The sequence below is a fragment of the Haemorhous mexicanus genome, chromosome 8 (genome assembly GCF_027477595.1).
Source record: "Haemorhous mexicanus isolate bHaeMex1 chromosome 8, bHaeMex1.pri, whole genome shotgun sequence".
In the NCBI taxonomy this organism is placed as follows: domain Eukaryota; kingdom Metazoa; phylum Chordata; class Aves; order Passeriformes; family Fringillidae; genus Haemorhous; species Haemorhous mexicanus.
In genome coordinates, this window is record NC_082348.1 from 15,432,273 (window position 1) to 15,452,771 (window position 20,499).

A 20,499-nucleotide genomic window follows, 5' to 3' on the forward strand; every position below is an offset into this window, starting at 1 on the left:
GCTGAGTTATGATGCCAAGGCACATATCTGCTTGGATATTGTTGCTAGATGGGCATGACTGTCCTTCCCAACAAAGGAGGTGTGGGGCCCTGGAGCTGTATGAGGGCAGATGAGAGGCCTTGGCCAGTTACTGCATATCTTCCCAAGAGCTCTTCCCTTCCAGTCCCTTTTTCACAATCCTGAGTAGTTTCCTCAGAGCCAGTCCTATGTTAATGTGGTCAGTTTTGGGGGTTGCATCACCTTGCTTGGGCTGGGGGAGTGGGTTTCAAGCCAAACCCAAATTGTAGGTCACTGCTTAGCCCTCCTCTTGCCTCTGTCCTGTGGGACCAAGAACACAGGGAAATACACAGGGGCACAGTCTATTGGCACCTGGATGGACTTTGGTGCAGACAGGCACTGCTTTAATGCAACCCCAGACTTCCACAAATGTTTTGCTAGTGACGGATTAGGATGCTGCTGGTTGGCATCTCAAACCCTTTGTTCGGCCATCCTGCAGAGGCTGGCTGCTCAGATCCTGCCTCTTCCCTCAAAGCTGGGGGTCAAAACTGGCCAGTGAGTGACTGGCAAATGTCCCACAGCAGTCTGGGAGGATGGGGAATGTTTGGGGGGGAGCCAGAGGGACCCGATGCCACCACACGCAATATCTCTTGCTGCTTGCTTTTAATAGTGTTAATGCTACAGATGCTGCCAGTGCCTTTCTGCCTGGCCTGAGGGCTTTTGCCAGTTAAGCCTCACAACAGCCTTGTGAGGTAGGTGAGTGACACAGGTGGACACCAAGCAAGGGGACCCAGGTCTGCGTGCAAGCTCTCTTCCTCCCCTCTGACTGGGAGGTTTGGTTTGTTAGTCCCAAATTCTTTTCCACATACTGTTGCAAAATGCCCTCTGCTCCAGGCTGACAGCAGTGAGTCAGAGAGGACCCTTACTAAAGCACTATTCCCAGGGAAAAATCCCTTCCCACTAACACATCTGGCACTTGATTGAAGTAATCCAAGTCCTTACTCTGATTTCCATGGCTGAATTCCCATGCTCCAAACATGCCACAGCAATGTTTCTGCTGAGAGTAATCCTGGCTCACCAGAGGAAGCCAAGCTTAGCCCTCCTCTTGCCTCTGTCCTGTGGATAATCCTGTCCCAGGATTACTTCAGCTGCTGTGAGGGGCAGAGATCTTCCATGTTTCTTTCAGGACACAATCAAATGCCTTTCTTGGAACACAGCAGTTTCACCAGAGAAGGCAGGAGGCAGCAGAACAAGCACCAATGTCAAGTAAAGTTTGCACCTTTTCATCCAAGTGTGGGCAGGCCATTCCCCCAGAAACCAGCTGAACAGAAGGACCACTGAAGGAAAATTAGGGCTCTCTTCAGGGCATGAGTGCTCAGCCCCCATCTGCAGGAAGGCACAACATCTGTCTCTCCGATCAGCCAACCCAGGACAGGTAGGGTAGGCTCAGGCCAAGGAGGGAGAAAAAAAGAAATATTTTAAAGCATTAGGCTTGAAGATAGACCTGTGTTGGAAATTTAAGCACAGAAGGTTCTTGGGCAGCAGGATAAACTGACCCATTCAGGTCAAGACCAGGTATGGACTAAGCAGGGCAGCAGATGAGGAGTTCTCAGTCAAGAAAGGGGGTAGTGCAGCTTTCATGTGCCAAAGCTCAGCCAGACAGATGTGCGCACTGGCAAATGCCCTCTTGGCACACACTGCTGTTGGTTTCCTGGGGATCTCATATGAAGTTCTGGCAAGTCCATTGTAGCACTGCTATTTTTGCACTTAGCAGAAGGAGGAAGACAATACCAACCCATGTGTGGGCACAAGAGGTGGGGGACAAGGCACAAACAAGTGTGAAGGAATCAGTATTGTCCAGGTGAGGCAGAGAGCTTACACTAAGCCAGGCAAAGCAGGGAGCCCTCCTGCCACCCAGAAAGGCCAGGGGAAAGTCTCTGCCTCAGCCCTTGTTGCAGGGAACAGGGAAGGAATTGAGAAATACCAGGGATCAACACCTTTGCTCCAAAAAGCAACAAACAGGAGCAAGAGGGCAGAGGAAACAAAGGGGGAGCAGGCTCTGGAGAAGACCCAACAAATTAATTTAATTGCATTGCCCCACTTCAGAGGCTTGGGATCACTCTTCGTGGCTTCTAAATGGGACACCATTTACATCTGTGAAGCAGCAGCAGATAGAACTGCACCAAGTTAGTTTAAACAGCAAATCCTCATTTAAGCAATATCAGCTTGAAGATTACAGGAGGGTAAGCTGTGTCCAAAATACTGGGGCATGTCTTCAGTTCTGGGTTGTCAGAAGTGCTAAGAGACAGCCTGGCCATGGAGGGGTCTTCTGACACACAGAGGTTACAAAACAGAGTACTCTCTTCGGAGGTTCCCCCATCAGCTTCAGCCTGCACAAAAGCAACTGAAAGACAGGGCAGGAGCTCCAGCTAAATATGGGCTTCCTGTAGAAGCAGGAGCCAAGGTGAAGCCTTAGCCACCAGACAGCTGTGACCTGCCTTAAGTGCTGACTTAAGCTTAATTTGGATGTCCTGGCTGGGACTGGGCAATGTCCTGTGTAATAAGGATTTGCCTGGCCAATCCTCGCAGTTGAGAAAGTGCCTCTGAGAAGGAATGGGGGACAGAGCAAGTGGAACTGAGCTCCAAGACACTGTCCTGGCATTTGGCACCACCACAGCTCCACTGGCTTCCAGGGAAGGTCTTGCCACACTGGCTCTGCCATGGCACCATGCTGGGCTCAGACTTTTGCTTTGTAGGTGTGCACATCTCTTGGCATTTCACCTATAGTGACAATGGCTGCAGGTCCCCAAAGCTACCTCTGTCTTCTGGGTCCTCTGAGACCAAGGCTGATATGATCTGTCAAGGTTCCACTTCTCCAATGCTGGTAACAGCCAGCTGCACATGCTAGGATGCTTTACACTGCACATACCCTGGTTACACTGCCTGTCCCACCCTGTCCCATGTATCATCTGCCTCCTCCCTTCCAGGGGGTACAATATCTGCTTGCTACTGCTTCATTGTTCTCTCCAGAAACAGCCCTTTTCCCCCCCCAGCCCAGCCCCTCATCATTCCTGCTAGGAGCCACTCTCCTTCTCAAGATGGGCTTCTCGATGTCCACTGGGCCTGAACACCCCTCGCCCTCTTGGTGCTCTGGGGTAGGAACGACGCTCCTGAACTCTGGACCTCTCCCATCTTCCACAATCCCAGGGCCTGTGGTGGCCCTGCCAGTTGGGGGCAGCTTTGTGATCACTGTGGTTGAACATTAGGTTCTCCTTTTTCCTGTCCCGGGCCTCAGTCCCCTCCTCTGTGCTCCATTTCTCCACGTCATGGTGCTCCTCTTTCAAGACCACAGTTTCTGTTGCTGGTGAGGGATCTTCACAGCACAACTCTCTTCTTTCAGCCAAAGGAGCAGCCCTGCTTCTACTGGGAGGCTTTGAAAACTCCTGGCTGTGCCGTCCAGTAGGTCTACGCTCTGCTCTCTGGCTGAAGACCCTGGGCCCCCTGGAGCCGTGGAGTGGATGACAGGCTTCCTCTCCTGGTTCCTGCGAGACACTGCACAGCTGCCTGCCCCGGCCTCTGGAGCCTGGCCTCTCCCCTCTGTGTCTCTCCCTCTTGCTCAGTTGCTCTCTGGGCACAGCACACCTCTCAGGCTGCCCAGGTTCCACCGTGGGCTCTGACGCCCCAGCTGGCTCGGGAGCCAAGGCTTGGCTGGGCGGCTGGGGCATGTCTGCAGCACGGGCACTCACCGACAGCTCAGAGGCAGTGGCTGCTTGGCCTGGATCCACAGCAACTGGAGGCTGAAAGAAAAAAAGCCACTGGCTAAGAAAAGGACAAAGGTGTCCCACAGCAGATGACAGTGCTTGGTCCTGCAGCCCAGAGCCCCCTCAGAAGCTCTCTGCCCCCAGTGCCATACCGCCTGGAGGCTGATGAAATATCGGTTCCTCTCTGCCTCGGGGTCGATGATTCCCCCTTTCTCTTGCTGTCTCTTGAAAATCAGCCGCAGTTCTTCCTGATGCTGCAGCACCTTGGCATCTGGCCTGTATGGCTCCTGAGCAGAAGAAAGCAAGGCAAGGTAAGGGCTCTCTCAACACCTAGCATGGATAGGCATGGCAGGGCTGGGAGCTACTCCCCAGACCCTTCTTTGCACAGTGGCAGGCAACCCACTTCCTTCTGCCACACTGACCAGGCCTACAGATGCATGGGAAATCCCTGGACAAGAAGCTGAGCATGCCAGTGCAGACCCACTGCTTCTGCAGTGACGGCCTTGGGCCATCCTGCCGTGGGGCAGGATGCAGAGCAGCTACCATCAGGTCACTCTCCTGACCTGATTGTATCCCAGTGAGTGCAGGGATGTTCCCCATGTCAGAACAACCTCTCCCTCACCACATCTGCTCAACTCAGGGTGATAAAACTGAACCTGCTTTGTAAGCTGCCCTTTGGATGGGACATCTAGGAGGACCTCAGATAGTGTGCATGTATTCATCCCTTACAATGTCCCAGTTGAAGCTACCCAGTGAGGATGCACAGCTGGGCAGGTGAGCCCCCATCTCTTACCAGAGGGTGCTGCGGGGGCGGCGCTGCCTTCAGAGCACAGAGATCATAGACCAGGGTCTCCCGGCAGACAGGGCACTGTACACCAACTTCCTGTGGGGAGGCAAGAGAGGACAGCAAACCCTGTCAGTGATCCAGCTCATGCACTGCCTCATAACCCCACCCTGGAAGCAGAACAGGGTCGTCTTCTTCACTCTTCTGCCAAGACAAGGAAGCCCAGAGGGGTTCCAGCAGCATGAAAGCAGCCTGGTGTCTCAGCAACTGCTATGGAAGGTGTCTCCACATGAGGCATGCTGGGATTTGTGCTCCAGCAGCTGACTGCTTTACAAAGCACCTCTGTCAACACATAAGGCTTCAGCCCTCAGCCTAGGATGTATTCTTTCTGCTCCAAAGTTGAGTGTGTCATCAAGGCAGCACCTCTTTGAAAGGTTTGTAGGAAGGAGCCTTTGATTTGTTCCATGCTCAGCTGTTCGCTCTGCAGCTGACAATTATTCCAACACATGCTAGGCAGGTACTATCACCCCTAAACACAGATGATTTGTGTTTACCCTGCCGCTACCCCCCACAGTTCAAGGACTAGGACTAGGGAAGGAGCCCTTTTTTCTAACTTCTGTGGCTCCAGAAGTCTAAAAATGCAACTCCCTTACCCCCTCACACAGCAGGCACTGACCCAGAGATCCAATAAACCAACTAGTTTGGTCAGAAAGGGCCCTTGGAGATAACTCAGTCTAATCCCCATTGATTCTCAGCACAGGCTCCATGTGCCAAAGAAGGCGATACAGACATTACAAGGGTCTGTGCAGGGGGCCAAGGAAGGAGAACCCAGTACCTGTTTGGGGGATGGTGCAAGGTGCTGCTCTCTCTCCTCCTGCTGCATGAGGATCTCCTCCTCCATGTGCTGGGCATAGCGGGCCAGACAGTGGGAGTGGAAGTAGTGGTAGCACTGGGTCTTTGTGAAGGCTTCTTTCTCCTGTCAAGACAAAAGTGCATCTTTGAAGGATTTCTAAGCAAAGAGTATGTAACCACCCAGCTGAGCTGGGTTTTTACTTCCATGTCAGTGGTATCCATGGGGAACTAGTGCTAGCAGAGCCACCTAACATCATCTGTTGGGCTGCAGCTCCACTCCCTCAGCAATTTCTGGGATGCTGTCTCTTGTTTCAAATGTCAGAAACACTCCTAATGTCAAGATGCAAAGATTTTATGACTGATTTCTCTGCATGTGTTCCTGTGCAATCTTCCCACCTGGTGTTCTCTCCTTCCTAGGCAGGTGTTGACTTTCCTTGCAACCCTGGTAAGGCCTGCTCCCTGTCCCCACAGACCTCAGCACCTGCATGGATATGTTCTAGTGCCTCCTGACCACCTGTGTGCTGAACTCCAGGTGAGGTGTAGCCAACACAGGGAAGCTGAAATGCACCATCAACTAGCCCCAGAACCTATGCTTCTTTGGAGATGTTCCAGCATCTCTCGCTGCCCCATGCCCATATTCTGTAGAAGATTATCTAGAAATTGATGGGAAGAGCAGCATGTATTGCACTAGGAAGGCCCCTGTGCAGAATGGGAGGCAGGGGGCTGCTGGGGTGTATCTTGGTCCCAGGCTGATATCCCAGTGTCAGACTTCCTGTTCTCTTGCCTCACTTCCCAGTCAGTTTGTGGGGTCAGGAGACATATGCCTACCTGGAATCCATAGAGGCAGATTACACACTGTCCTTGAGGAATATTGTTGTCAGTGAGGATCTCCTTTCCCTTCTGTGAAAGCATTAAAGCAAACATTTTACTCACTGGCCTGCCCATGGGCTCAGGGATGTCCTACCCCTTGGGCAGTCAGGGATCAGTGTCTGTGGCTGGTCACACCCAATCTCCTCACTCTTACCTCGATCAGTTCATAGAGCATCTCTGTCCCCAGCCTGGCTTCAGCAACACTTCTGAGGGTCTGGGAAATCCTACAGCAAAGCAGCAGAAATCCTTAACACAAATTTAGCTACACCTTTTCACTGTCCCACATACCTGCCATCCTGCCATTATGACAGGAGTTAAAAAGAGAACACTGGCCTTCAGGCTTTGCTTGGAGCACAGGATGGGCACACATACACACACATATTCATGTGCTGTCCTGGCTCCCCACAAGCCAGTGCACAGGAAGCCTTTGTTATGATAGGACTTGCAGGAACAGGTTTGTTGATGGCCTCAGCTTGAGCTCAGCCAGCACCCCTTGGTTTTGGTGAATGACAGGGTTTGTTTATCTGACAGCAGCCCCTGAGCAGATCTGTTGGGAGCCAATGTCCTCTTGTACTGCTGGCAGGCACCAAGGTCTCTGCACACATTCCACTGTGCCAAGGACCAAAGCACAAAGGCAACAATGGGCTGCCCAAGGACTTGGAACAGTCCCACCTCTGTCAGGGCAGAACCAGCAACTTTCAAGGCCCCAGGGATTCAAATAACATTTCAGGGGAACCACAGGGGAATAACCACAAGGTGGACCCCTCCGTGTTAAATTTGGCACCAGTGGCTCCTGAGAGATTTAGGACAAAGTGATTTAGGGACCCATATCCATTTGGTAACCAGACATGGGAAGTCATGTGAATTACAGAAGGCTTGTCCATCAGTTCTGCCTCCTGGATCTCTGGAGGAAAGGACTGCCAATCCTCACCCTCTTGGCACTCACTTTTGAATTTGCTCATCTGACAGCCCCCGTGGATTCCTGATGGAGATCTCCGGAGCTTTATCAGGATACTAGAATAAAAGAGAAACACCCAAAGCACAACAAGGGGAAGGTGGAGAGGCCCGAGGCTTGGAGGTGCGGGGGCGCGCGGGCAGCCTACCTGAGGGGGCACGGAGAGCACCAGGGTGAAGCGGACGTACTGGGAGTCCTGGTCCTGGGCCGTGGCAGGGTGCAGGGTGATGCTGATCTCCCAGGGCTCCCACCTGCAGAAAGGGCAGCTCGGGGTGAGGAGGGCGGCGCGGGGTCGGGCCGGGATGGGGAACGTAGGACGTACCTGCCCAGGCCCCGCGCCACCTGCAGCTCCTCCAGGTAGATGGACTCCAGCACCTCCACCTCCGGCGGCAGCGCCCTGCGGGAACCGACCAGGCGGGGGTCAGACGGCTCCGGCGGGCTGGGGGTGCGGGACAGCGGGGGTGCAGGGACCGGGAAGGGTGCGGGCACGTGGGAGGGTGCAGAGACCGGGTAAGATACGGGAGCTGTTACCAGTCCGTCGCCTCCGCTTCCTCACCGGCCGCCGCCATCTCCCCGCTCGCCCCGGAAACGGAAGGGCGAGCCCGTTGCCAGGAGACGCCTCGGCGGCGGGTCCGGGACCGGAGCGGGGCGCGGCGCGGTTCATCCCGCAGCGGGATCGCTGCCACCAGGGCTCGGAGCTCGTCCTGCCTTCCAGCCGGTGGGCAGGAACAAAGCCTGGGGCGGGGGGGACGACGCTCGCCCAGGGGAACGAGCGCCGGATGCAGTCCCGCGGGAGGAGAGGTGCCCGCGGAAGGGGACACGCTGCGCCTCACCGGCCTCTTTGCCTCGGCAGCGCAGCGGCCCCGTCCCGAGCGATGGAGAACTACCACGTCCTGGAAGTGATCGGCGAAGGGTCCTTTGGACGCGTGTACAAGGGGCGCCGGAAGCACAGCGCCCAGGTGAGGGGAGAGGGCTGGGGCTCTGCTGTGTGTGGCCGGGGCTGATTTCTGTGCATCTTGAATTCGAAGACTCTGCCAGGATTTTGGGACTCGGCATTCATTCAGCTTTCTGCTGACGGTCCTGACCAGCTCCAGCTGGCATTAAGTCATCTGGATTCAAGGGACATCAGGAGCGACATCAAGACCTCAAAACAGAGCCAGCACTAAATTTAGATCCTCTGAAACCCCAAAGACAAGAACCCATAGCTGGTGCCTGACTATTATTAGGATGAATGTGTTTTCCTCTTATCAAGTTGAACCTCCCTCCGTTTCAATTTGTAATCCCAGTGTTGTCCTCCCACATGCTTCAGTCCCCTCACCATCATGGGTCTCTCTGCTATACTTGTTTCAGCCTGTTGATGTCTTTCTGGGCCAAAAACCTGGCCACAATATTCCCAACATGGTGCACAAGATTAGAAATAAAGGTCAGTAATCACTTTGCTGCAGTTCCTGCCTGTTGATACAGCCCAGGGTGCTGCTAGTGTTCCTCATTTCCAGGGCACACTGCTGACTCACGTTAGGCCTGCTGTTCACCAACATCTCGAGGTCATGCCCCATGTTTCTGAAGTCCTGGTTTTATCTGTGTTCACTGATTACTTTTCTTTGCTTTAAATGCCAGTGTGAAAAGAAGTGTGAGCACCAGTATTGATGTGCAAGGGCCTGGGGAGAGCCCTAGGTCCAAGGGACCCAGTCAACAAGTGTCTCATTGTTCTATGGTCTGTGTTCAGCTGGAACCCTGTTTGGGTTAAAAGCAGCCTTTGCCAGGGTGGGTCTGACCAGGAGTCTGGCCTGATCCCAGCTTTTCCTGCTTTGAAAGGTGGTGGCCTTGAAGTTCATCCCCAAGGTGGGGCGGTCTGAGAAGGAGCTGAAGAACCTGCAGCGGGAAATTGAGATTGTGAGAGGCCTTCATCACCCCAACATCATCCAGATGCTTGACAGCTTTGAGACTGCTAAGGAGGTGAAGGGGATTACTCCAGGCAAAGGCTTTTGCTTGACTGGGGCAGGGGAACAAGGGCTGTCCCCTGCCGTTGTAGGGACATCTATCTCAGGAGATGCTGGTGACTTCATCCCAGGGTCTCGTTAGTGTTTCTCAGAGCCCTTTAGTATGTGCCGTGTGGGGAGCCACCACCTGTGCCGGTTGCACTAGGTCATATGCAGAGGTGAAGGAGCTGACCAGGGGCTGTGGGATGCAGGAGGAGTGGTTTGAGATCACAAGATGCAGTTCACTCTTCACTCATCAGTCTCTTCAGAGACTGCCTTTTCACTGATTTAAACTCTCACGGATATAATGTGATAAGAGAGGACTGAAGACTATTCTGTGGCACATGGGAACATGAAATAAAGTCATTGGACATCAGATTCAAAACAAGCTCAGGGAGTGATTCTACCCACTGGTCTTGGCAGTACCATTCTGGGCTTGTCCTGTCCTTCCCTCTTGCCTTGTTTTTGCTGGCTGTCTGAGATATGGACAGCTACAAGACCTCTGCCATATACCAGGTCCTTGCTGCAGTGCAGCTATGGGAGCTCTCTTCCATTCCAGGTCCCAGCCCAAGCTGATGGGCTTTGCATGATGGCACCCTAACACCTCCCTCAAATTTCTTACCCTGCTTTGTCCTGGTCCCCAGGGTCTGATCTCACTATGTTGCTCTTCCCTCCAGGTGGTGGTAGTGACTGACTACGCAGAGGGAGAGCTCTTCCAGATCCTGGAGGATGATGGGAGTTTGCCTGAGAACCAGGTGTCTGTCATTGCAGTGGCCGTGCAGTGTTTGCTGCAGGCTAGAGAAAGCAGGACCTGTGTGCCTGCAGGCAGAGGGTCTCTGCTGTGAGCCAGGAGATGTCAGGAGGGTGAGGGTGCCTCTGGGACTTTACCTAGCAGAGCTTCTGAAAAGGATGGAGAGGGGGTCATGTTGGCATTGTGTGACAGTGGGGTCCTGCAGAGACCTCAGTTTCTCTGTTCCCTTTACAAGGGCCACAGCACTAGACTGCCTTGGCTATTGGCTCACTCCAAGAATCTGCTGGCCCACGGCTGGGGTTGGTCCCTGCCCCAAACAGGATAAAAGTAGAAGTGGTGTGGGAGCCAGGCCATAAGGGACCTAGCCCCCGTGGTTGTGCCAGTGGGTGGCACCATGGGACAGAGGGTGAGGCTTCTGTGTCTCTGCCAGGTCCAGATCATAGCTGCCCAACTCATCTCTGCTCTCTATTACCTGCACTCCCACCGCATCCTGCACCGTGACATGAAACCCCAGAACATCCTGCTGGGCAAAGATGGTGTTGTCAAGCTCTGTGACTTTGGGTGAGTGCTGGGGGCCAGCTGGAGGGGAGTGTTGGGCCTTGGAGCAGCTAAGGGGTTTCCTGGATACTCTAGAGGAGTGGGGGAGTATGGAAGGGGGCCTGAATTCTGTGCATATTTCGAGGTTAAGCAGAGAGGGGAGATTTTGTCCTCTAGAGGGAAGAAGTATTGATAAACTCATAGGGAACTCCCTGGGAGCTGCAACATATGTTTCAGCCTGAACTTGAGGTTTGTGCTTTGCTCTGAGCAGGTTTGCCCGTGCCATGAGCATCCACACCATGGTGCTGACGTCCATCAAGGGCACCCCGCTGTACATGTCGCCTGAGCTGGTGGAAGAGCGGCCATATGACCACACAGCAGACCTGTGGTCTGTGGGCTGCATCCTGTACGAGCTGTTTGTGGGCACTCCTCCCTTCTACACCAACAGCATCTTCCAGCTTGTCAGCCTCATCATCAAGGACCCTGTCAAATGGCCCATGACCATAAGCCCAGAATTCAAGGTAAGGGCTGAGGCCCTGTCTGTAGTGTGAGATCTGTTAATGCAGTTTTGGCCTTGCCTGCTGCCCTGGTGGGTCACTCTTAGCTTTTATGTCCCCTAGCAGGGACTTCAGAACACAGAAAAGCAATGAGACCTGGACCTCCTGGAAGGGGAATCTTTATCACTGTTATCAAATGTCTGCTGTCCATAAGCTGGGAAACTGGGTCCAACAGCAGAGGAGTGATTTATTGGGTTGTTAAGGGAAATGCCTTGCTATCTGCCCTAAGCACTAGAGCTACTCCTTTCCCAGAGCTAGGCAGGAAAGGCAGGCCTCCTGGGTGCCCTCAGTGACAGAGACTGCTGGGTACACTATGCTCACTGGTGGGTGCTGAACATGTGTCAGTGATCCTGCTGCTCTGCAGAGCTTCCTTCAGGGATTACTAATGAAGGACCCCCATGAGCGCCTGTCATGGCCAGAGCTGCTTTCTCACCCCTTCATTGCTGGACGGGTTACTGGTGAGTACTTACTCCTTTTCCAAAACTGTCCAGGTCTATTTCCTTCTACTACTATCTGGAGACTGGGAGGGACCTCCCTGCCCTACTATTTTTACTGTCCTGGTCTATGCCTCTCTCCTCTCAGCTTTTTTCCAAGCACTGACTCCTAGCTCCTGGTCCTGGTCTTGCTCTGGGTCCCTAGGGATTCCCCTGGGATCTCAAGAGAGATCACTCTGTGTCTCAAGAGAGAGCTGCTGCTGAAGTTCTCCTCTCGCCTCCCCAGTGATTGATGACACAGAAGAGCATGGGATTTCAAACCCCTTCACTGTCAAGCTGTCTCCAGAGCTGCAGGCCCTGAAGGAGCAGCAAGTCCATTCCATGGCGCCCAGGAGCAGCTCGTCCAGGATCTTGAGAAAGGCCCAGCAGAAGACTGTTGAAGAGACAGAGAAAAAGGTGAAGAAAAGTCTGAGGTTCCCCTGGCTATGTCTCACAGTCAAGGCAAAGGAAGGACACTGAAGTGGGCCGTGGGGGAAAACACAGGAGTACATGGGTCAGGCTGGGATGTCAGCAGCACACAAGGCAGGATGTGGGGTGCTCATGGTGGTGGGGTCTAGGGGACTCATCTGACTGAGTAATCCTGCCCTGACCAAGCTTCTCTGACATCACCAGGAGCAACTGAAGGCAGATGATGCATCTATGAAGGATTCTGTCAATGGACATCCCACACATAGGCCCAGAGCAGCATCAGGGAAGGCAGCCCCTGAGGAGAGGGAGCCATTGGCTGCCTCCAATGAGAAGAATCCATATCTCCTGCAAGGAAAAAGCAGCACAGCAGAGCGGGAGCTTGAGGAGTGTCCTCCCATCCCAGGGTGAGGGAGGCAGAGGCTGGGGCAGGAGGAAGAGGGAAAGGAAAGGTCTTTCACTGACTGTACTGTTTTCTTGGCCAGGCAGCACGGCCTCTCTCAAGACTATGAGTGGGAGTTTCTTGAAACAGGTTCCCCTCCACAGCCTGGTGCTGGCAGAGCAGAGCCCTGCAGCAGGCACAGCATTGTGGACCTGGTGACTGAGGTAAGATGGTGTCTTCAGTGAGGACAGCAGGGCCCAGTTGCCAGGGGCTGCTACAGAGACCCTGAGACTGTCAGGATCTGTGGCACCAGTCCTCTCTCTTCTGTGGCTAGGAGCTGGAGAGTGATGAGGAGTGGCAGCACCTGATTGAGGACACTGAGGCCTCCACCATGCAGCTGAGCCTGCCTCTGAGCCTGCTGAGGGACCCAGCTTTCCAGCACCGTGTCCAGGACCGCCTGGCAGACTCTGCTCAGCAGGTAAGTGATGGCTGGCCCAGGCAACTAAGGCCGGAGACTTGGATGCTGCCTTCTTCATTAGGATTAGGTTGGAAACATATGGAGAATCCTCAGTCCAGCCAGCAAAAAGATCCTCTGCTTCTCCAGGAGTTGGAGCTGTCTTGTGCACTTGGCTTGCCACCTGCTCCTCGGCTGTCCCGTGCCTGAATGGGTTGAAGGGCTGTTCCATGGCTGGTGGAGACACCAAAACTGCTGCTCATTGTAAGCTCTTCTGGCTTCTCTGTGTCCAGGTGCTGGAAGGGATGCTGGAGGGAGCCTCCCATCTTCGTTCTGTGCTTCGTGTTATTGGCAACCTCCTGTCTACCCAGTGTGATGCTGAACTGCTGGACCACTTCTGCCAAGAACTGAATGTGCCTCTGTCCCTGCTGTGTCTAGCCAAGCAGATCCTGGAAAGTGGTGTCACCAAGCAGGTGGGTGTAGAACCTCGGGGAAATATGGGCACCTTCCAGCCCTACAGAGTGCTGGTGCTGAGGAGGCCCTGGTGTCCTGCTGGCTCACAGGTTCCTCTTCCAGGCACCCTTGAAAAGGGGGAGGTTCTGGTAGGGAACGATCCTGTGGTAGTGGTGTGGGGATGGCCAGCAGACAATCCCCATTTGTGGTTTCTTTCTGGATTCTGCAGCAGCCCTGGTGTATCGCTGTGCTGACAGACCTCCTCATGGTGACTGAAGTTTATTTCAGCAGTGAATGTAGCCTGGAGGAGAGCGGGCAAAAGGACAGGTAGGGACAACCTTCTGTTCCCTGAGGTCTTGTGTGGCCACTTTGGGGACCACAGGCAGTAGGTGGAAGGGTGATGTTCATACTCTGCAGCTGGAGTTCCCTCTGTGGGGTAGCATCATGGTCTAAGTGCTTCATGCCATATTGCTGTGCTCACAGAGGAGCACTTTCCTTGAATGGGATTAACTGAAGGAAAGGCACAGTTGACAAGTCTGGTTGTGCTGCCTGCTGACAGCAGCTCACAGTGTGAGTGTGTGCTGCCTGCTCCATTAGCCAGGGCCGTGTGGGCCTGTCCTCACAGCAAGGGGCTATGTTTCTCTGCACTCATCTGTCCCTGCTGCCCCCCGCACCCCCCCACCCCCCCCAGCCTGCAGGCCATTCAGAAGAGTGCTGATTGCTTCCTGTCCCTGCTGCCGGAGCTGCTGGCTGTGCCAGTCGACAGTGAGATGAGACTCTGCCAGCAAAGCCTCCTGGTAAGGGTGCTCCTCCACACCCTCTGCCCCAGGGACAGAAGCTACGGGGTTTCCTGAGTATGTTGGAGGAACGCAGCCTGAGGACCCTGCTCCTAACTTTGGGGTCTGATACATTCTTGTCAGGGCAGGCTGTCTCATCCATCGGGGTTTTTGGGGGGAATTGCACAAAAGGAAGGTCTACAATTCTACAGAAAGAAGGTCTCTGAGGGGGCACTTTCACTGGCCTTACCATTCTGGTGTGGCTTTACTGGCTGAGCCGATGGCAGGTGCAGCCCCTTGTACACACTCTGGCACAAAAAGTGTCACTTCACCAGACACACCTCTGGCTCTGCTGCCAAGAGTTCTGTTGCTGGGATTGTGCTGGGTGGGCACAGCGGGTTCTCAGCATTGGAGTATGATTCACATGTGGCTCGGGCAGGAGATGCATACAGGCTTGCAGTTGATATCTTTTAGCCTTTGTTTTCAAGCTGCCTGTTTTAGCACCAGAGTCAGCAAGAGCAAAAATAGCTTTTGGGCATGCTCTGCCAGGCTGTGATAGAGGTGAGGAGGGACACATGCCTCCATGTGTACCCCTCACTTTGGCAGCATGCAGGCACATGTGGGTCCCATACAGTAACCTGGCTGGAGTGGGCATTTGGAGGTCCCTGAAGTTCCAGCACGAGTCTTTCTCCCATTTCTGCTGTCCTCCCACAGCTTCCTCTTGTGCTGTCCTTTTCTTTCATCTCAAACTCAGTCTGCAGTGATGGCAATCCCTGTGTCTTCCCCAGTGCTTCATCCAGCTCTGTGAGAGCCTGGACACGACAGACCCTTCTATCTCTGCACACTTCTACACCAGGCTGCAAGAGGAGCATCAGTCCCTGCTGAACAGACTCCTTCAAGGATCCATCTCAGAGCAGCCTGCTCTTCGAGGTAGCAGTCATAGCAGCTTGCCACCTCTTCCTGGGGTTTCTTCTTCCTCCCCTTGGTCTCAATCAGAGCACTGATGGTCATTGTAGTGCTGTTGGCCAGAAGAGGTGGCTGAAATTTATCTGTCCAGACCCCTGCTAACTTGGGCTCTCCCTCAATCCCAGATCTCACCCTTCTTATGTCACAAGCGTGACTTTTTCTCTCTTGCCATCCAACTGCCCCTCAGCACCTTTAGCACAATGACTCCCCAGCTCTGTCCCTGTGCAGGTGCAGCAGTGGAAGGCAAGTCAGCCCATGACCAGAGCCCATGTGTGGCAGACTTCTTCCTGGCTGCATTGGCTGCTGCATGCAGCATCCCCCTGGAGAGAAACAGCTGTCGGGAAGCCAAGCAGCAGGTCAGACCAGCTCTCTGTACCAGGGTGAAGAGGTTTGGTCTTCCCAGGTGCAGCAGCCCTTTCTAGGAGGATCTCTTTCTCAACAGTAGAGTGGAGGGCTGGGATGCTCTGGCTTTATTGGCTGCAGGGCTCATATTTGTGGCCTGCACCTCCCCAGCTAACAGGTGACCTTAGGAATGTAAGGATTCTTGAATTAATTAAGAGACTCAAACATAGGATCTGAACTGTGAGATGGACCAAGTAAAGAACTAGGCAATGCAGGGAAAACATGAAGAATTCTTTTATTACAGTGATGTGAACTGTAGGAAATCTGAAATTGAAGGGGTAGTAAGAGGGAAAACAATTACAGGTTTACATTCGATTCTTTAACTCTGAGTCAACAAGGAGGGAAGCAGAGGAGAAATCTTACCTTGCTCATCTCAACTCTGGGACTGCGCATCAAAGCCATGCTAGGTCATGGCAGATAGGTATCCCTTAGTAGACACAGGCAAGATGTAGGAAGCAGATGCTTTCTTTCATTAAATTGTTGCTAGCATTAAACTCTTCTAGTCTGGGCAGTGCTTCAGGTGCCCAGAGTGCAAAACAGGCTCTTTGCTTCAGATTGCTCATGCAGTAGCTGAAAAGCTTATGGAAGGAGAGAGTCAGCAGCTTGCAAGACTGCTGGGGAGACTGGAGGACCCAGGCTGCTCCTTGAACATCCTGAAGGTAATGGCCCAGTCCTTTTATCTAGCTCTGCTCAGAGGTGCCTGGGCCTTTGCTCTGGAATTAGGAGCATGGCAAAGAGGGAACTGTGAGCTTAGCCTCAATAGTTCCCATCTGCCTGGTGTCAGTTGTTGAATAAATGAGCCCATGGTAGCCATGGGGTGGAACCTGTCTGCAGGGGCTGGTGGCATCTCTCCCATCTGCCTTGCAGATCCTCTATGCTGGCTGCCATGCCTACCCGAACCTATGCCAGCACCTGGGAAGGAGCCAATCTCTGTGGGGTTCCCTCATGCAGCTCTTGAAGGGTGAGGTAGGACTGACCACAGCCCTGGTGGAGGGGTAGGAGTGTGGGCAAGCAGGACACATTCCTCTGAGTACTGGTCAGATGAATTTGTGGGAGAAGAGGAGTTTTGGGGAGTTTAATCAGAAGAGTGCAGTACTCCTCCGAGGCCCAGAAACACCTCCTTCTTCCCTGCTATGACTTCTGTTCCTTTGGTAGGTCCCTGTGGTAGAGGTAACCCAGGAGGCAGCCTGTGAAGCCTCTCTGTACCTGCTGGCCCTGCTCACCCTGCAGCTTCAGGCATCCCCTCTGAGGTAAGCAGACACTTTCACTCATGGGTGGGAGAGGAACATGCCCTGCCCTGAACAGCACTCTGTCCTGCACACTGCCCGGAGCTGGAACCTGGTCCCACTGATCCCTCTGATCCAGACACACCAGCAGAATGCTGGGCAGTGTGGGTGGGTGCTGGGGATGTGGTGAGGATAACCCAGTGCAGACAAGGAGGTGCTGTGAACCAGAGCTCCTCCTGAAACGTGGCTGCATCCCAGCCGTGTGGATTTGGATGCTGTTGTTCTGCATGATGTGAAGGTGTGGGAACATAGAGTTTCTCTCCTAGTCCCTGCATTTCAGGTGTGAGGAGATGGTTGCCCTGGCTGTGGATCTCATCACCCAGTCTCCTGTTGTGTCCCTTGTGGTAAGCCACCCCCCCCCGCCAGAGCCACTATTGACAGCCTTGCAGACCCCTGCATCCCATTTGAGCCTTACTGTTCCTCACTCAGGGTGGGATGAGGCCAGGGGATGAAGGGTCAGTAGTGACTGAGCAGATGGGAAAGTCCCAAAGATGCTGAACTCTCCTTGTCCCACAGGGTGCTGCAGCATTTCTCCTGGCACAGCTCAGTCAGCATGGGGTGGCTTTGGAGCTCGAGAGAGAAAAGATCCTACCAGTGGTAGCAAATGCGCTGACTGCACCTGCTGAGGTATGGGATGGGGACAGAAAAGCTGGGGATCCATTCATACCCCACTGTAGAGGTTGCAAAGATGGGCTCAGAAGGGTGCAAGTGTGATGCTGCTGCCCTCGAGCCCAGCACCCAGCTTCAGACTGTCTTCCACTCTCTTACAGCTGCAGCTCCCCCTGCCAATGGGTGCTGGTCTCTATGATGGGTTCTTTTTCCTCCTGCTGAAACTCTTTGAACAGGTACCAGTCTAGCCATCTCCTTTGCCTGGTCTCTGCCAAAAGGTGTGGTGGCAAAAAGGCCTGAATGCACATTGGTAACAAGGCTGAGGGAAATCAGGAACTGTGCAGTTTTGGCTGCACAACCCCATGAAAGTCACCTTGTGTCCCTGCAGAGCTGATGGGAGAGTGGTGGGTGGGGAGGGGTGATCCATGGACACACTGGAGTGAAGGAGGGCAGAGATGCCCTGGGACCAACACTACTGAAAGGTGCAGCAGGACTCCCGGCCCATGTCAGTCTAGTCCTGACCTTCAGAGAACCATGGGACTGGCAGAGCCATGTATCAGAACCCTGGGGAGCCATGGAAGACCTTGAAGGCCTCTGACATCTGCCTCTCTGCCTCTAGGAGGATGTGGTCTTGGAGCAGGGCTTTGCTTCCTCTGAGCTATGGAGCCTGGTATGGCATTCTGTTGCTGTGGTGCTTCATGTGGGCACCGACAGTGCAGCGCTGGAGGGAGATCTACCCCCTGGTGCTGGTCACCCCATGGCAGAGCCAGACTGGAACCTCCTCTCTCCTCAAGGTAGGAGCTGTGGGACAGCAGGGCATCTGCCTTGGACCCTGCTTCACATCCTTCCATGTCTGTCCCTCTCCACATCTGTTCCCTGAGACCAGAGGATTCAGGTCGTTTTTCTTGAGGTGTCTGCTGGGGAGAGAAGGCTGGGCTGGTCCATGCTGTGCCCGGTTGGCAGCAGTTCAGCTGAGCTGACTGTGGAGGAGCAAAAAAGGATGTCTATGCTGCAGGGAATGTCCACTCTGTCAGGTGTGACCATCTAGGTGGGGATTTTCCAGTTTTGGGTAGGGAATCATAAAATCCACCCTGGAGCGGCCTTGAGGTAGCACAGATAGAAGTGAAGAAACTTTACAGCCTTCTCTAGCTTTGCCCTTCTGCCTGCTCTTTTCTTTGCAGGAACCCTGTTATTCCTCAGCCTGGCCCTCAGCATCTTCACTCGTGAGTCCCACCAGTGTCTGCCTCAGCTCACCCAGTCCCATGGCATCCTCATGGTGATACTGAAGAGACTGCTGTCCCCTGGCTTCTTGGCATGCATGGCACAGATGTGAGTTTTGGCGAGGGCTGAAGTGGGCAGAGCTCAGCTGCTGAATGTTGCATGGACATGAGCACACCAAGGGCTGAGAAGTTCCTGACCTGGCACTTGCAGGGCCTCTCCTTAGTGCCTGGTACAGGGAATGCCCTTTGCCCCTTGCCCTGAGGTTTTTCTGATCATCTCTGTATTAAGCCCTCTCTCTTTCACAAATTCAGGCAAGGAGGAAAAGATGAAGACCCTGAGGTTGTCCCAGATGTGGTCATCCAGGTCTGCCAGCTCCTTTCTTTCCCTTTTGCCCTGGATGTGGATAAAGACACCTTAGCACTGATCATGGAGGCTGTGAAAGATACCGAGATCCCTGCCCAGCTGCTGCAGGTACTCTCTTGGCCCTCCTTCCCCCCATACTGTGGTGACCCCTCCCTACATTGCAGTCCCCAGTGCATGGCATCTCTTCACATCATTTTGGCAGCCCACACAAGGATGTCATTTGGGTGCTATGCAGCCCTTGGAGAAGCTTGACTGGCTGCTAAGCTTGCGCTGATCTGCTGCTGGCTGCCTTCAGCTGCTGCTTGGCTCGGCTCATGTGTGAGCACAGTGCACTCAGCAGTGCTGTCTGTCCTTCTGCCTTAGGTCTGCGCTCACCATCTGCCCTTCTCATTCACCGAGCTCCCCATGGGCCTCTTGTGCCAATTTGTGGTGTCTGATATACAGGTCATAGACCAAGTGGTGAGGGAAGCTGCTGCCTCAGAGCACATTGTTGCCTTCTTGAAGTCTGTCTTGTCCTCAGACAATGTCATACTCACAAGTGACCTCCTATCTCTCCTGACCCACGTGGCCCGGGCCTGTTCAGAGCACCTGCCCTTTCTCCAGAGTATCCTGAGGGACTCAGATGTGGCTGACCAGCCACTGACCTACCTGCTCAGTCACAACCAACACCTGATACGGGCCAGAACCTGCAACTTGCTGGGCAACCTGCTCCGGCACAGCTTTTCCCCAGTACTGCAGAGCCAGCCCGGTTGGCTGGAGAAGCTGCTGGAGTGCCTGTCGGACCCGGAGAGCAGCGTGCGCAGGGCAGCCACCTTTGCAGTGGGCAACGCCGCCTGCCACGCGTCTTGCCCGGCGGGGACGCTGGGCAGGGCCGTGCCCGCGCTGACCCGGCTGCTGAGCGACTCGCGGGCCCAGACGTGCTACAACGCGGCCTTGGCCCTGAGCAACCTGGGCCAGCGCGGGGAGGAGCTGCGGGATCTGCTGATCCAGAACAGGGCCCCCGACCTCCTGCTGCAGGTGACCTGCCAGGACCCGCGGAAGACCGTGCGGGAGGGAGCCCTCGAGGCACTGCGAGCCCTCAGCCATAACCCTGGGATCCAGCGGGTATGACACAGGGACCTCGGCTCCTTTGCGGGACCTGATGGAGCTGTGGGGACAAGGGTCAAGCTAATGGGTGACTCCTGTCCCTCTCTTGGCTGTGCAGGTCCTGCTGTCCCTCAAAGCCACCGAGAGGCTGGCCGCGCTGGCCGCTGTCAGTCCCCAGCCGCCTTTTGCCCGACACGGCGAGTCGCTCTTCCGCCGCCAGTGCGAGCTGCTCCTCCGCCGCCTCGCAGCTCCGCCCAGCCGCTCGGGGTCCAGCCTGTTGTCGCGTACCGGCGCTGAGCGGTGACGCCCGGGCATCCCGGGACGCCACGGACGCTTCCTTCACCCTCCTCGGGCTCCAGCCGGACCTTCCTTGCAACCCGCGTTGTCCGCCTGAGGGGGACTCTACCAGGCCGTCTTTACCCGGGGTATCCCCCGCGGGAAGCCGGCCCTGAAAAAAATGCCCGTTCCTTCTGTAACCGCGCGTCTCCCGACGGCTCCCGGCGCCGTGCCCGCGCCGCCGGGCTCCGCCGCGCCGCCAGGGGGCAGTACAGCTCCCGGC

The 20,499-nt window shown here is 54.6% G+C and overlaps 2 protein-coding genes across 6 annotated transcripts; one reads left to right on the plus strand and one right to left on the minus strand.

The window, feature by feature from the left end:
• Nucleotides 1-643: 643 nt before the first annotated feature.
• RNF25 (ring finger protein 25) lies at nucleotides 644-7,833 on the minus strand. Its single transcript, XM_059852868.1, has 10 exons — nucleotides 7,751-7,833; nucleotides 7,542-7,616; nucleotides 7,368-7,470; nucleotides 7,211-7,278; nucleotides 6,419-6,488; nucleotides 6,223-6,294; nucleotides 5,378-5,518; nucleotides 4,552-4,641; nucleotides 3,911-4,045; nucleotides 644-3,794 (listed from the first exon to the last, which is right to left on the minus strand). The coding sequence occupies exons 1-10, from the start codon at nucleotides 7,786-7,788 to the stop codon at nucleotides 3,072-3,074; spliced, it is 1,515 nt and encodes a 504-aa protein (XP_059708851.1). The 5' UTR covers nucleotides 7,789-7,833; the 3' UTR covers nucleotides 644-3,071.
• On the plus strand, nucleotides 7,822-20,490 carry STK36 (serine/threonine kinase 36). 5 transcript variants are annotated; one of them, XM_059852861.1, is made up of 27 exons: nucleotides 7,822-7,937; nucleotides 8,073-8,178; nucleotides 9,035-9,175; nucleotides 9,876-9,953; nucleotides 10,380-10,510; nucleotides 10,758-11,007; nucleotides 11,408-11,501; nucleotides 11,764-11,933; nucleotides 12,150-12,349; nucleotides 12,428-12,548; nucleotides 12,659-12,802; nucleotides 13,072-13,251; nucleotides 13,461-13,558; nucleotides 13,923-14,028; nucleotides 14,796-14,937; nucleotides 15,202-15,329; nucleotides 15,930-16,034; nucleotides 16,243-16,341; nucleotides 16,531-16,625; nucleotides 16,942-17,005; nucleotides 17,178-17,288; nucleotides 17,432-17,506; nucleotides 17,890-18,064; nucleotides 18,452-18,599; nucleotides 18,803-18,962; nucleotides 19,218-19,958; nucleotides 20,059-20,489. In XM_059852861.1, exons 2-27 carry the CDS (start codon nucleotides 8,095-8,097, stop codon nucleotides 20,242-20,244), a joined length of 4,026 nt encoding a protein of 1,341 aa, XP_059708844.1. In that variant the 5' UTR covers nucleotides 7,822-7,937; nucleotides 8,073-8,094; the 3' UTR covers nucleotides 20,245-20,489. The 5 variants fall into 5 exon arrangements, with proteins under 5 accessions (XP_059708844.1, XP_059708845.1, XP_059708846.1 ...); XM_059852862.1 differs by having other exon boundaries at nucleotides 7,836-7,937; nucleotides 8,078-8,178; nucleotides 20,059-20,490; XM_059852863.1 differs by having other exon boundaries at nucleotides 7,843-8,178.
• The last annotated feature ends 9 nt before the right edge of the window (nucleotides 20,491-20,499 follow it).

What these genes read in the sequence shown, in the direction of transcription:
- STK36 (XM_059852863.1), top strand. Translation starts at nt 7,999, where the DNA reads ATGCAGTCCCGCGGGAGGAGAGGTGCCCGCGGAAGGGGACACGCTGCG. An exon ending in CCATAAGCCCAGAATTCAAG is followed by an intron (nt 11,008 to 11,407) that starts GTAAGGGCTGAG and finishes GCTGCTCTGCAG; the next exon opens with AGCTTCCTTCAGGGATTACT. An exon ending in TCCCTGCCCAGCTGCTGCAG is followed by an intron (nt 18,963 to 19,217) that starts GTACTCTCTTGG and finishes CTTCTGCCTTAG; the next exon opens with GTCTGCGCTCACCATCTGCC.
- RNF25 (XM_059852868.1), bottom strand. Translation starts at nt 7,788, where the DNA reads ATGGCGGCGGCCGGTGAGGAAGCGGAGGCGACGGACTG. An exon ending in GAAGCGGAGGCGACGGACTG is followed by an intron (nt 7,617 to 7,750) that starts GTAACAGCTCCC and finishes CGGTTCCCGCAG; the next exon opens with GGCGCTGCCGCCGGAGGTGG. An exon ending in TGCTCTCCGTGCCCCCTCAG is followed by an intron (nt 7,279 to 7,367) that starts GTAGGCTGCCCG and finishes CTTTTATTCTAG; the next exon opens with TATCCTGATAAAGCTCCGGA.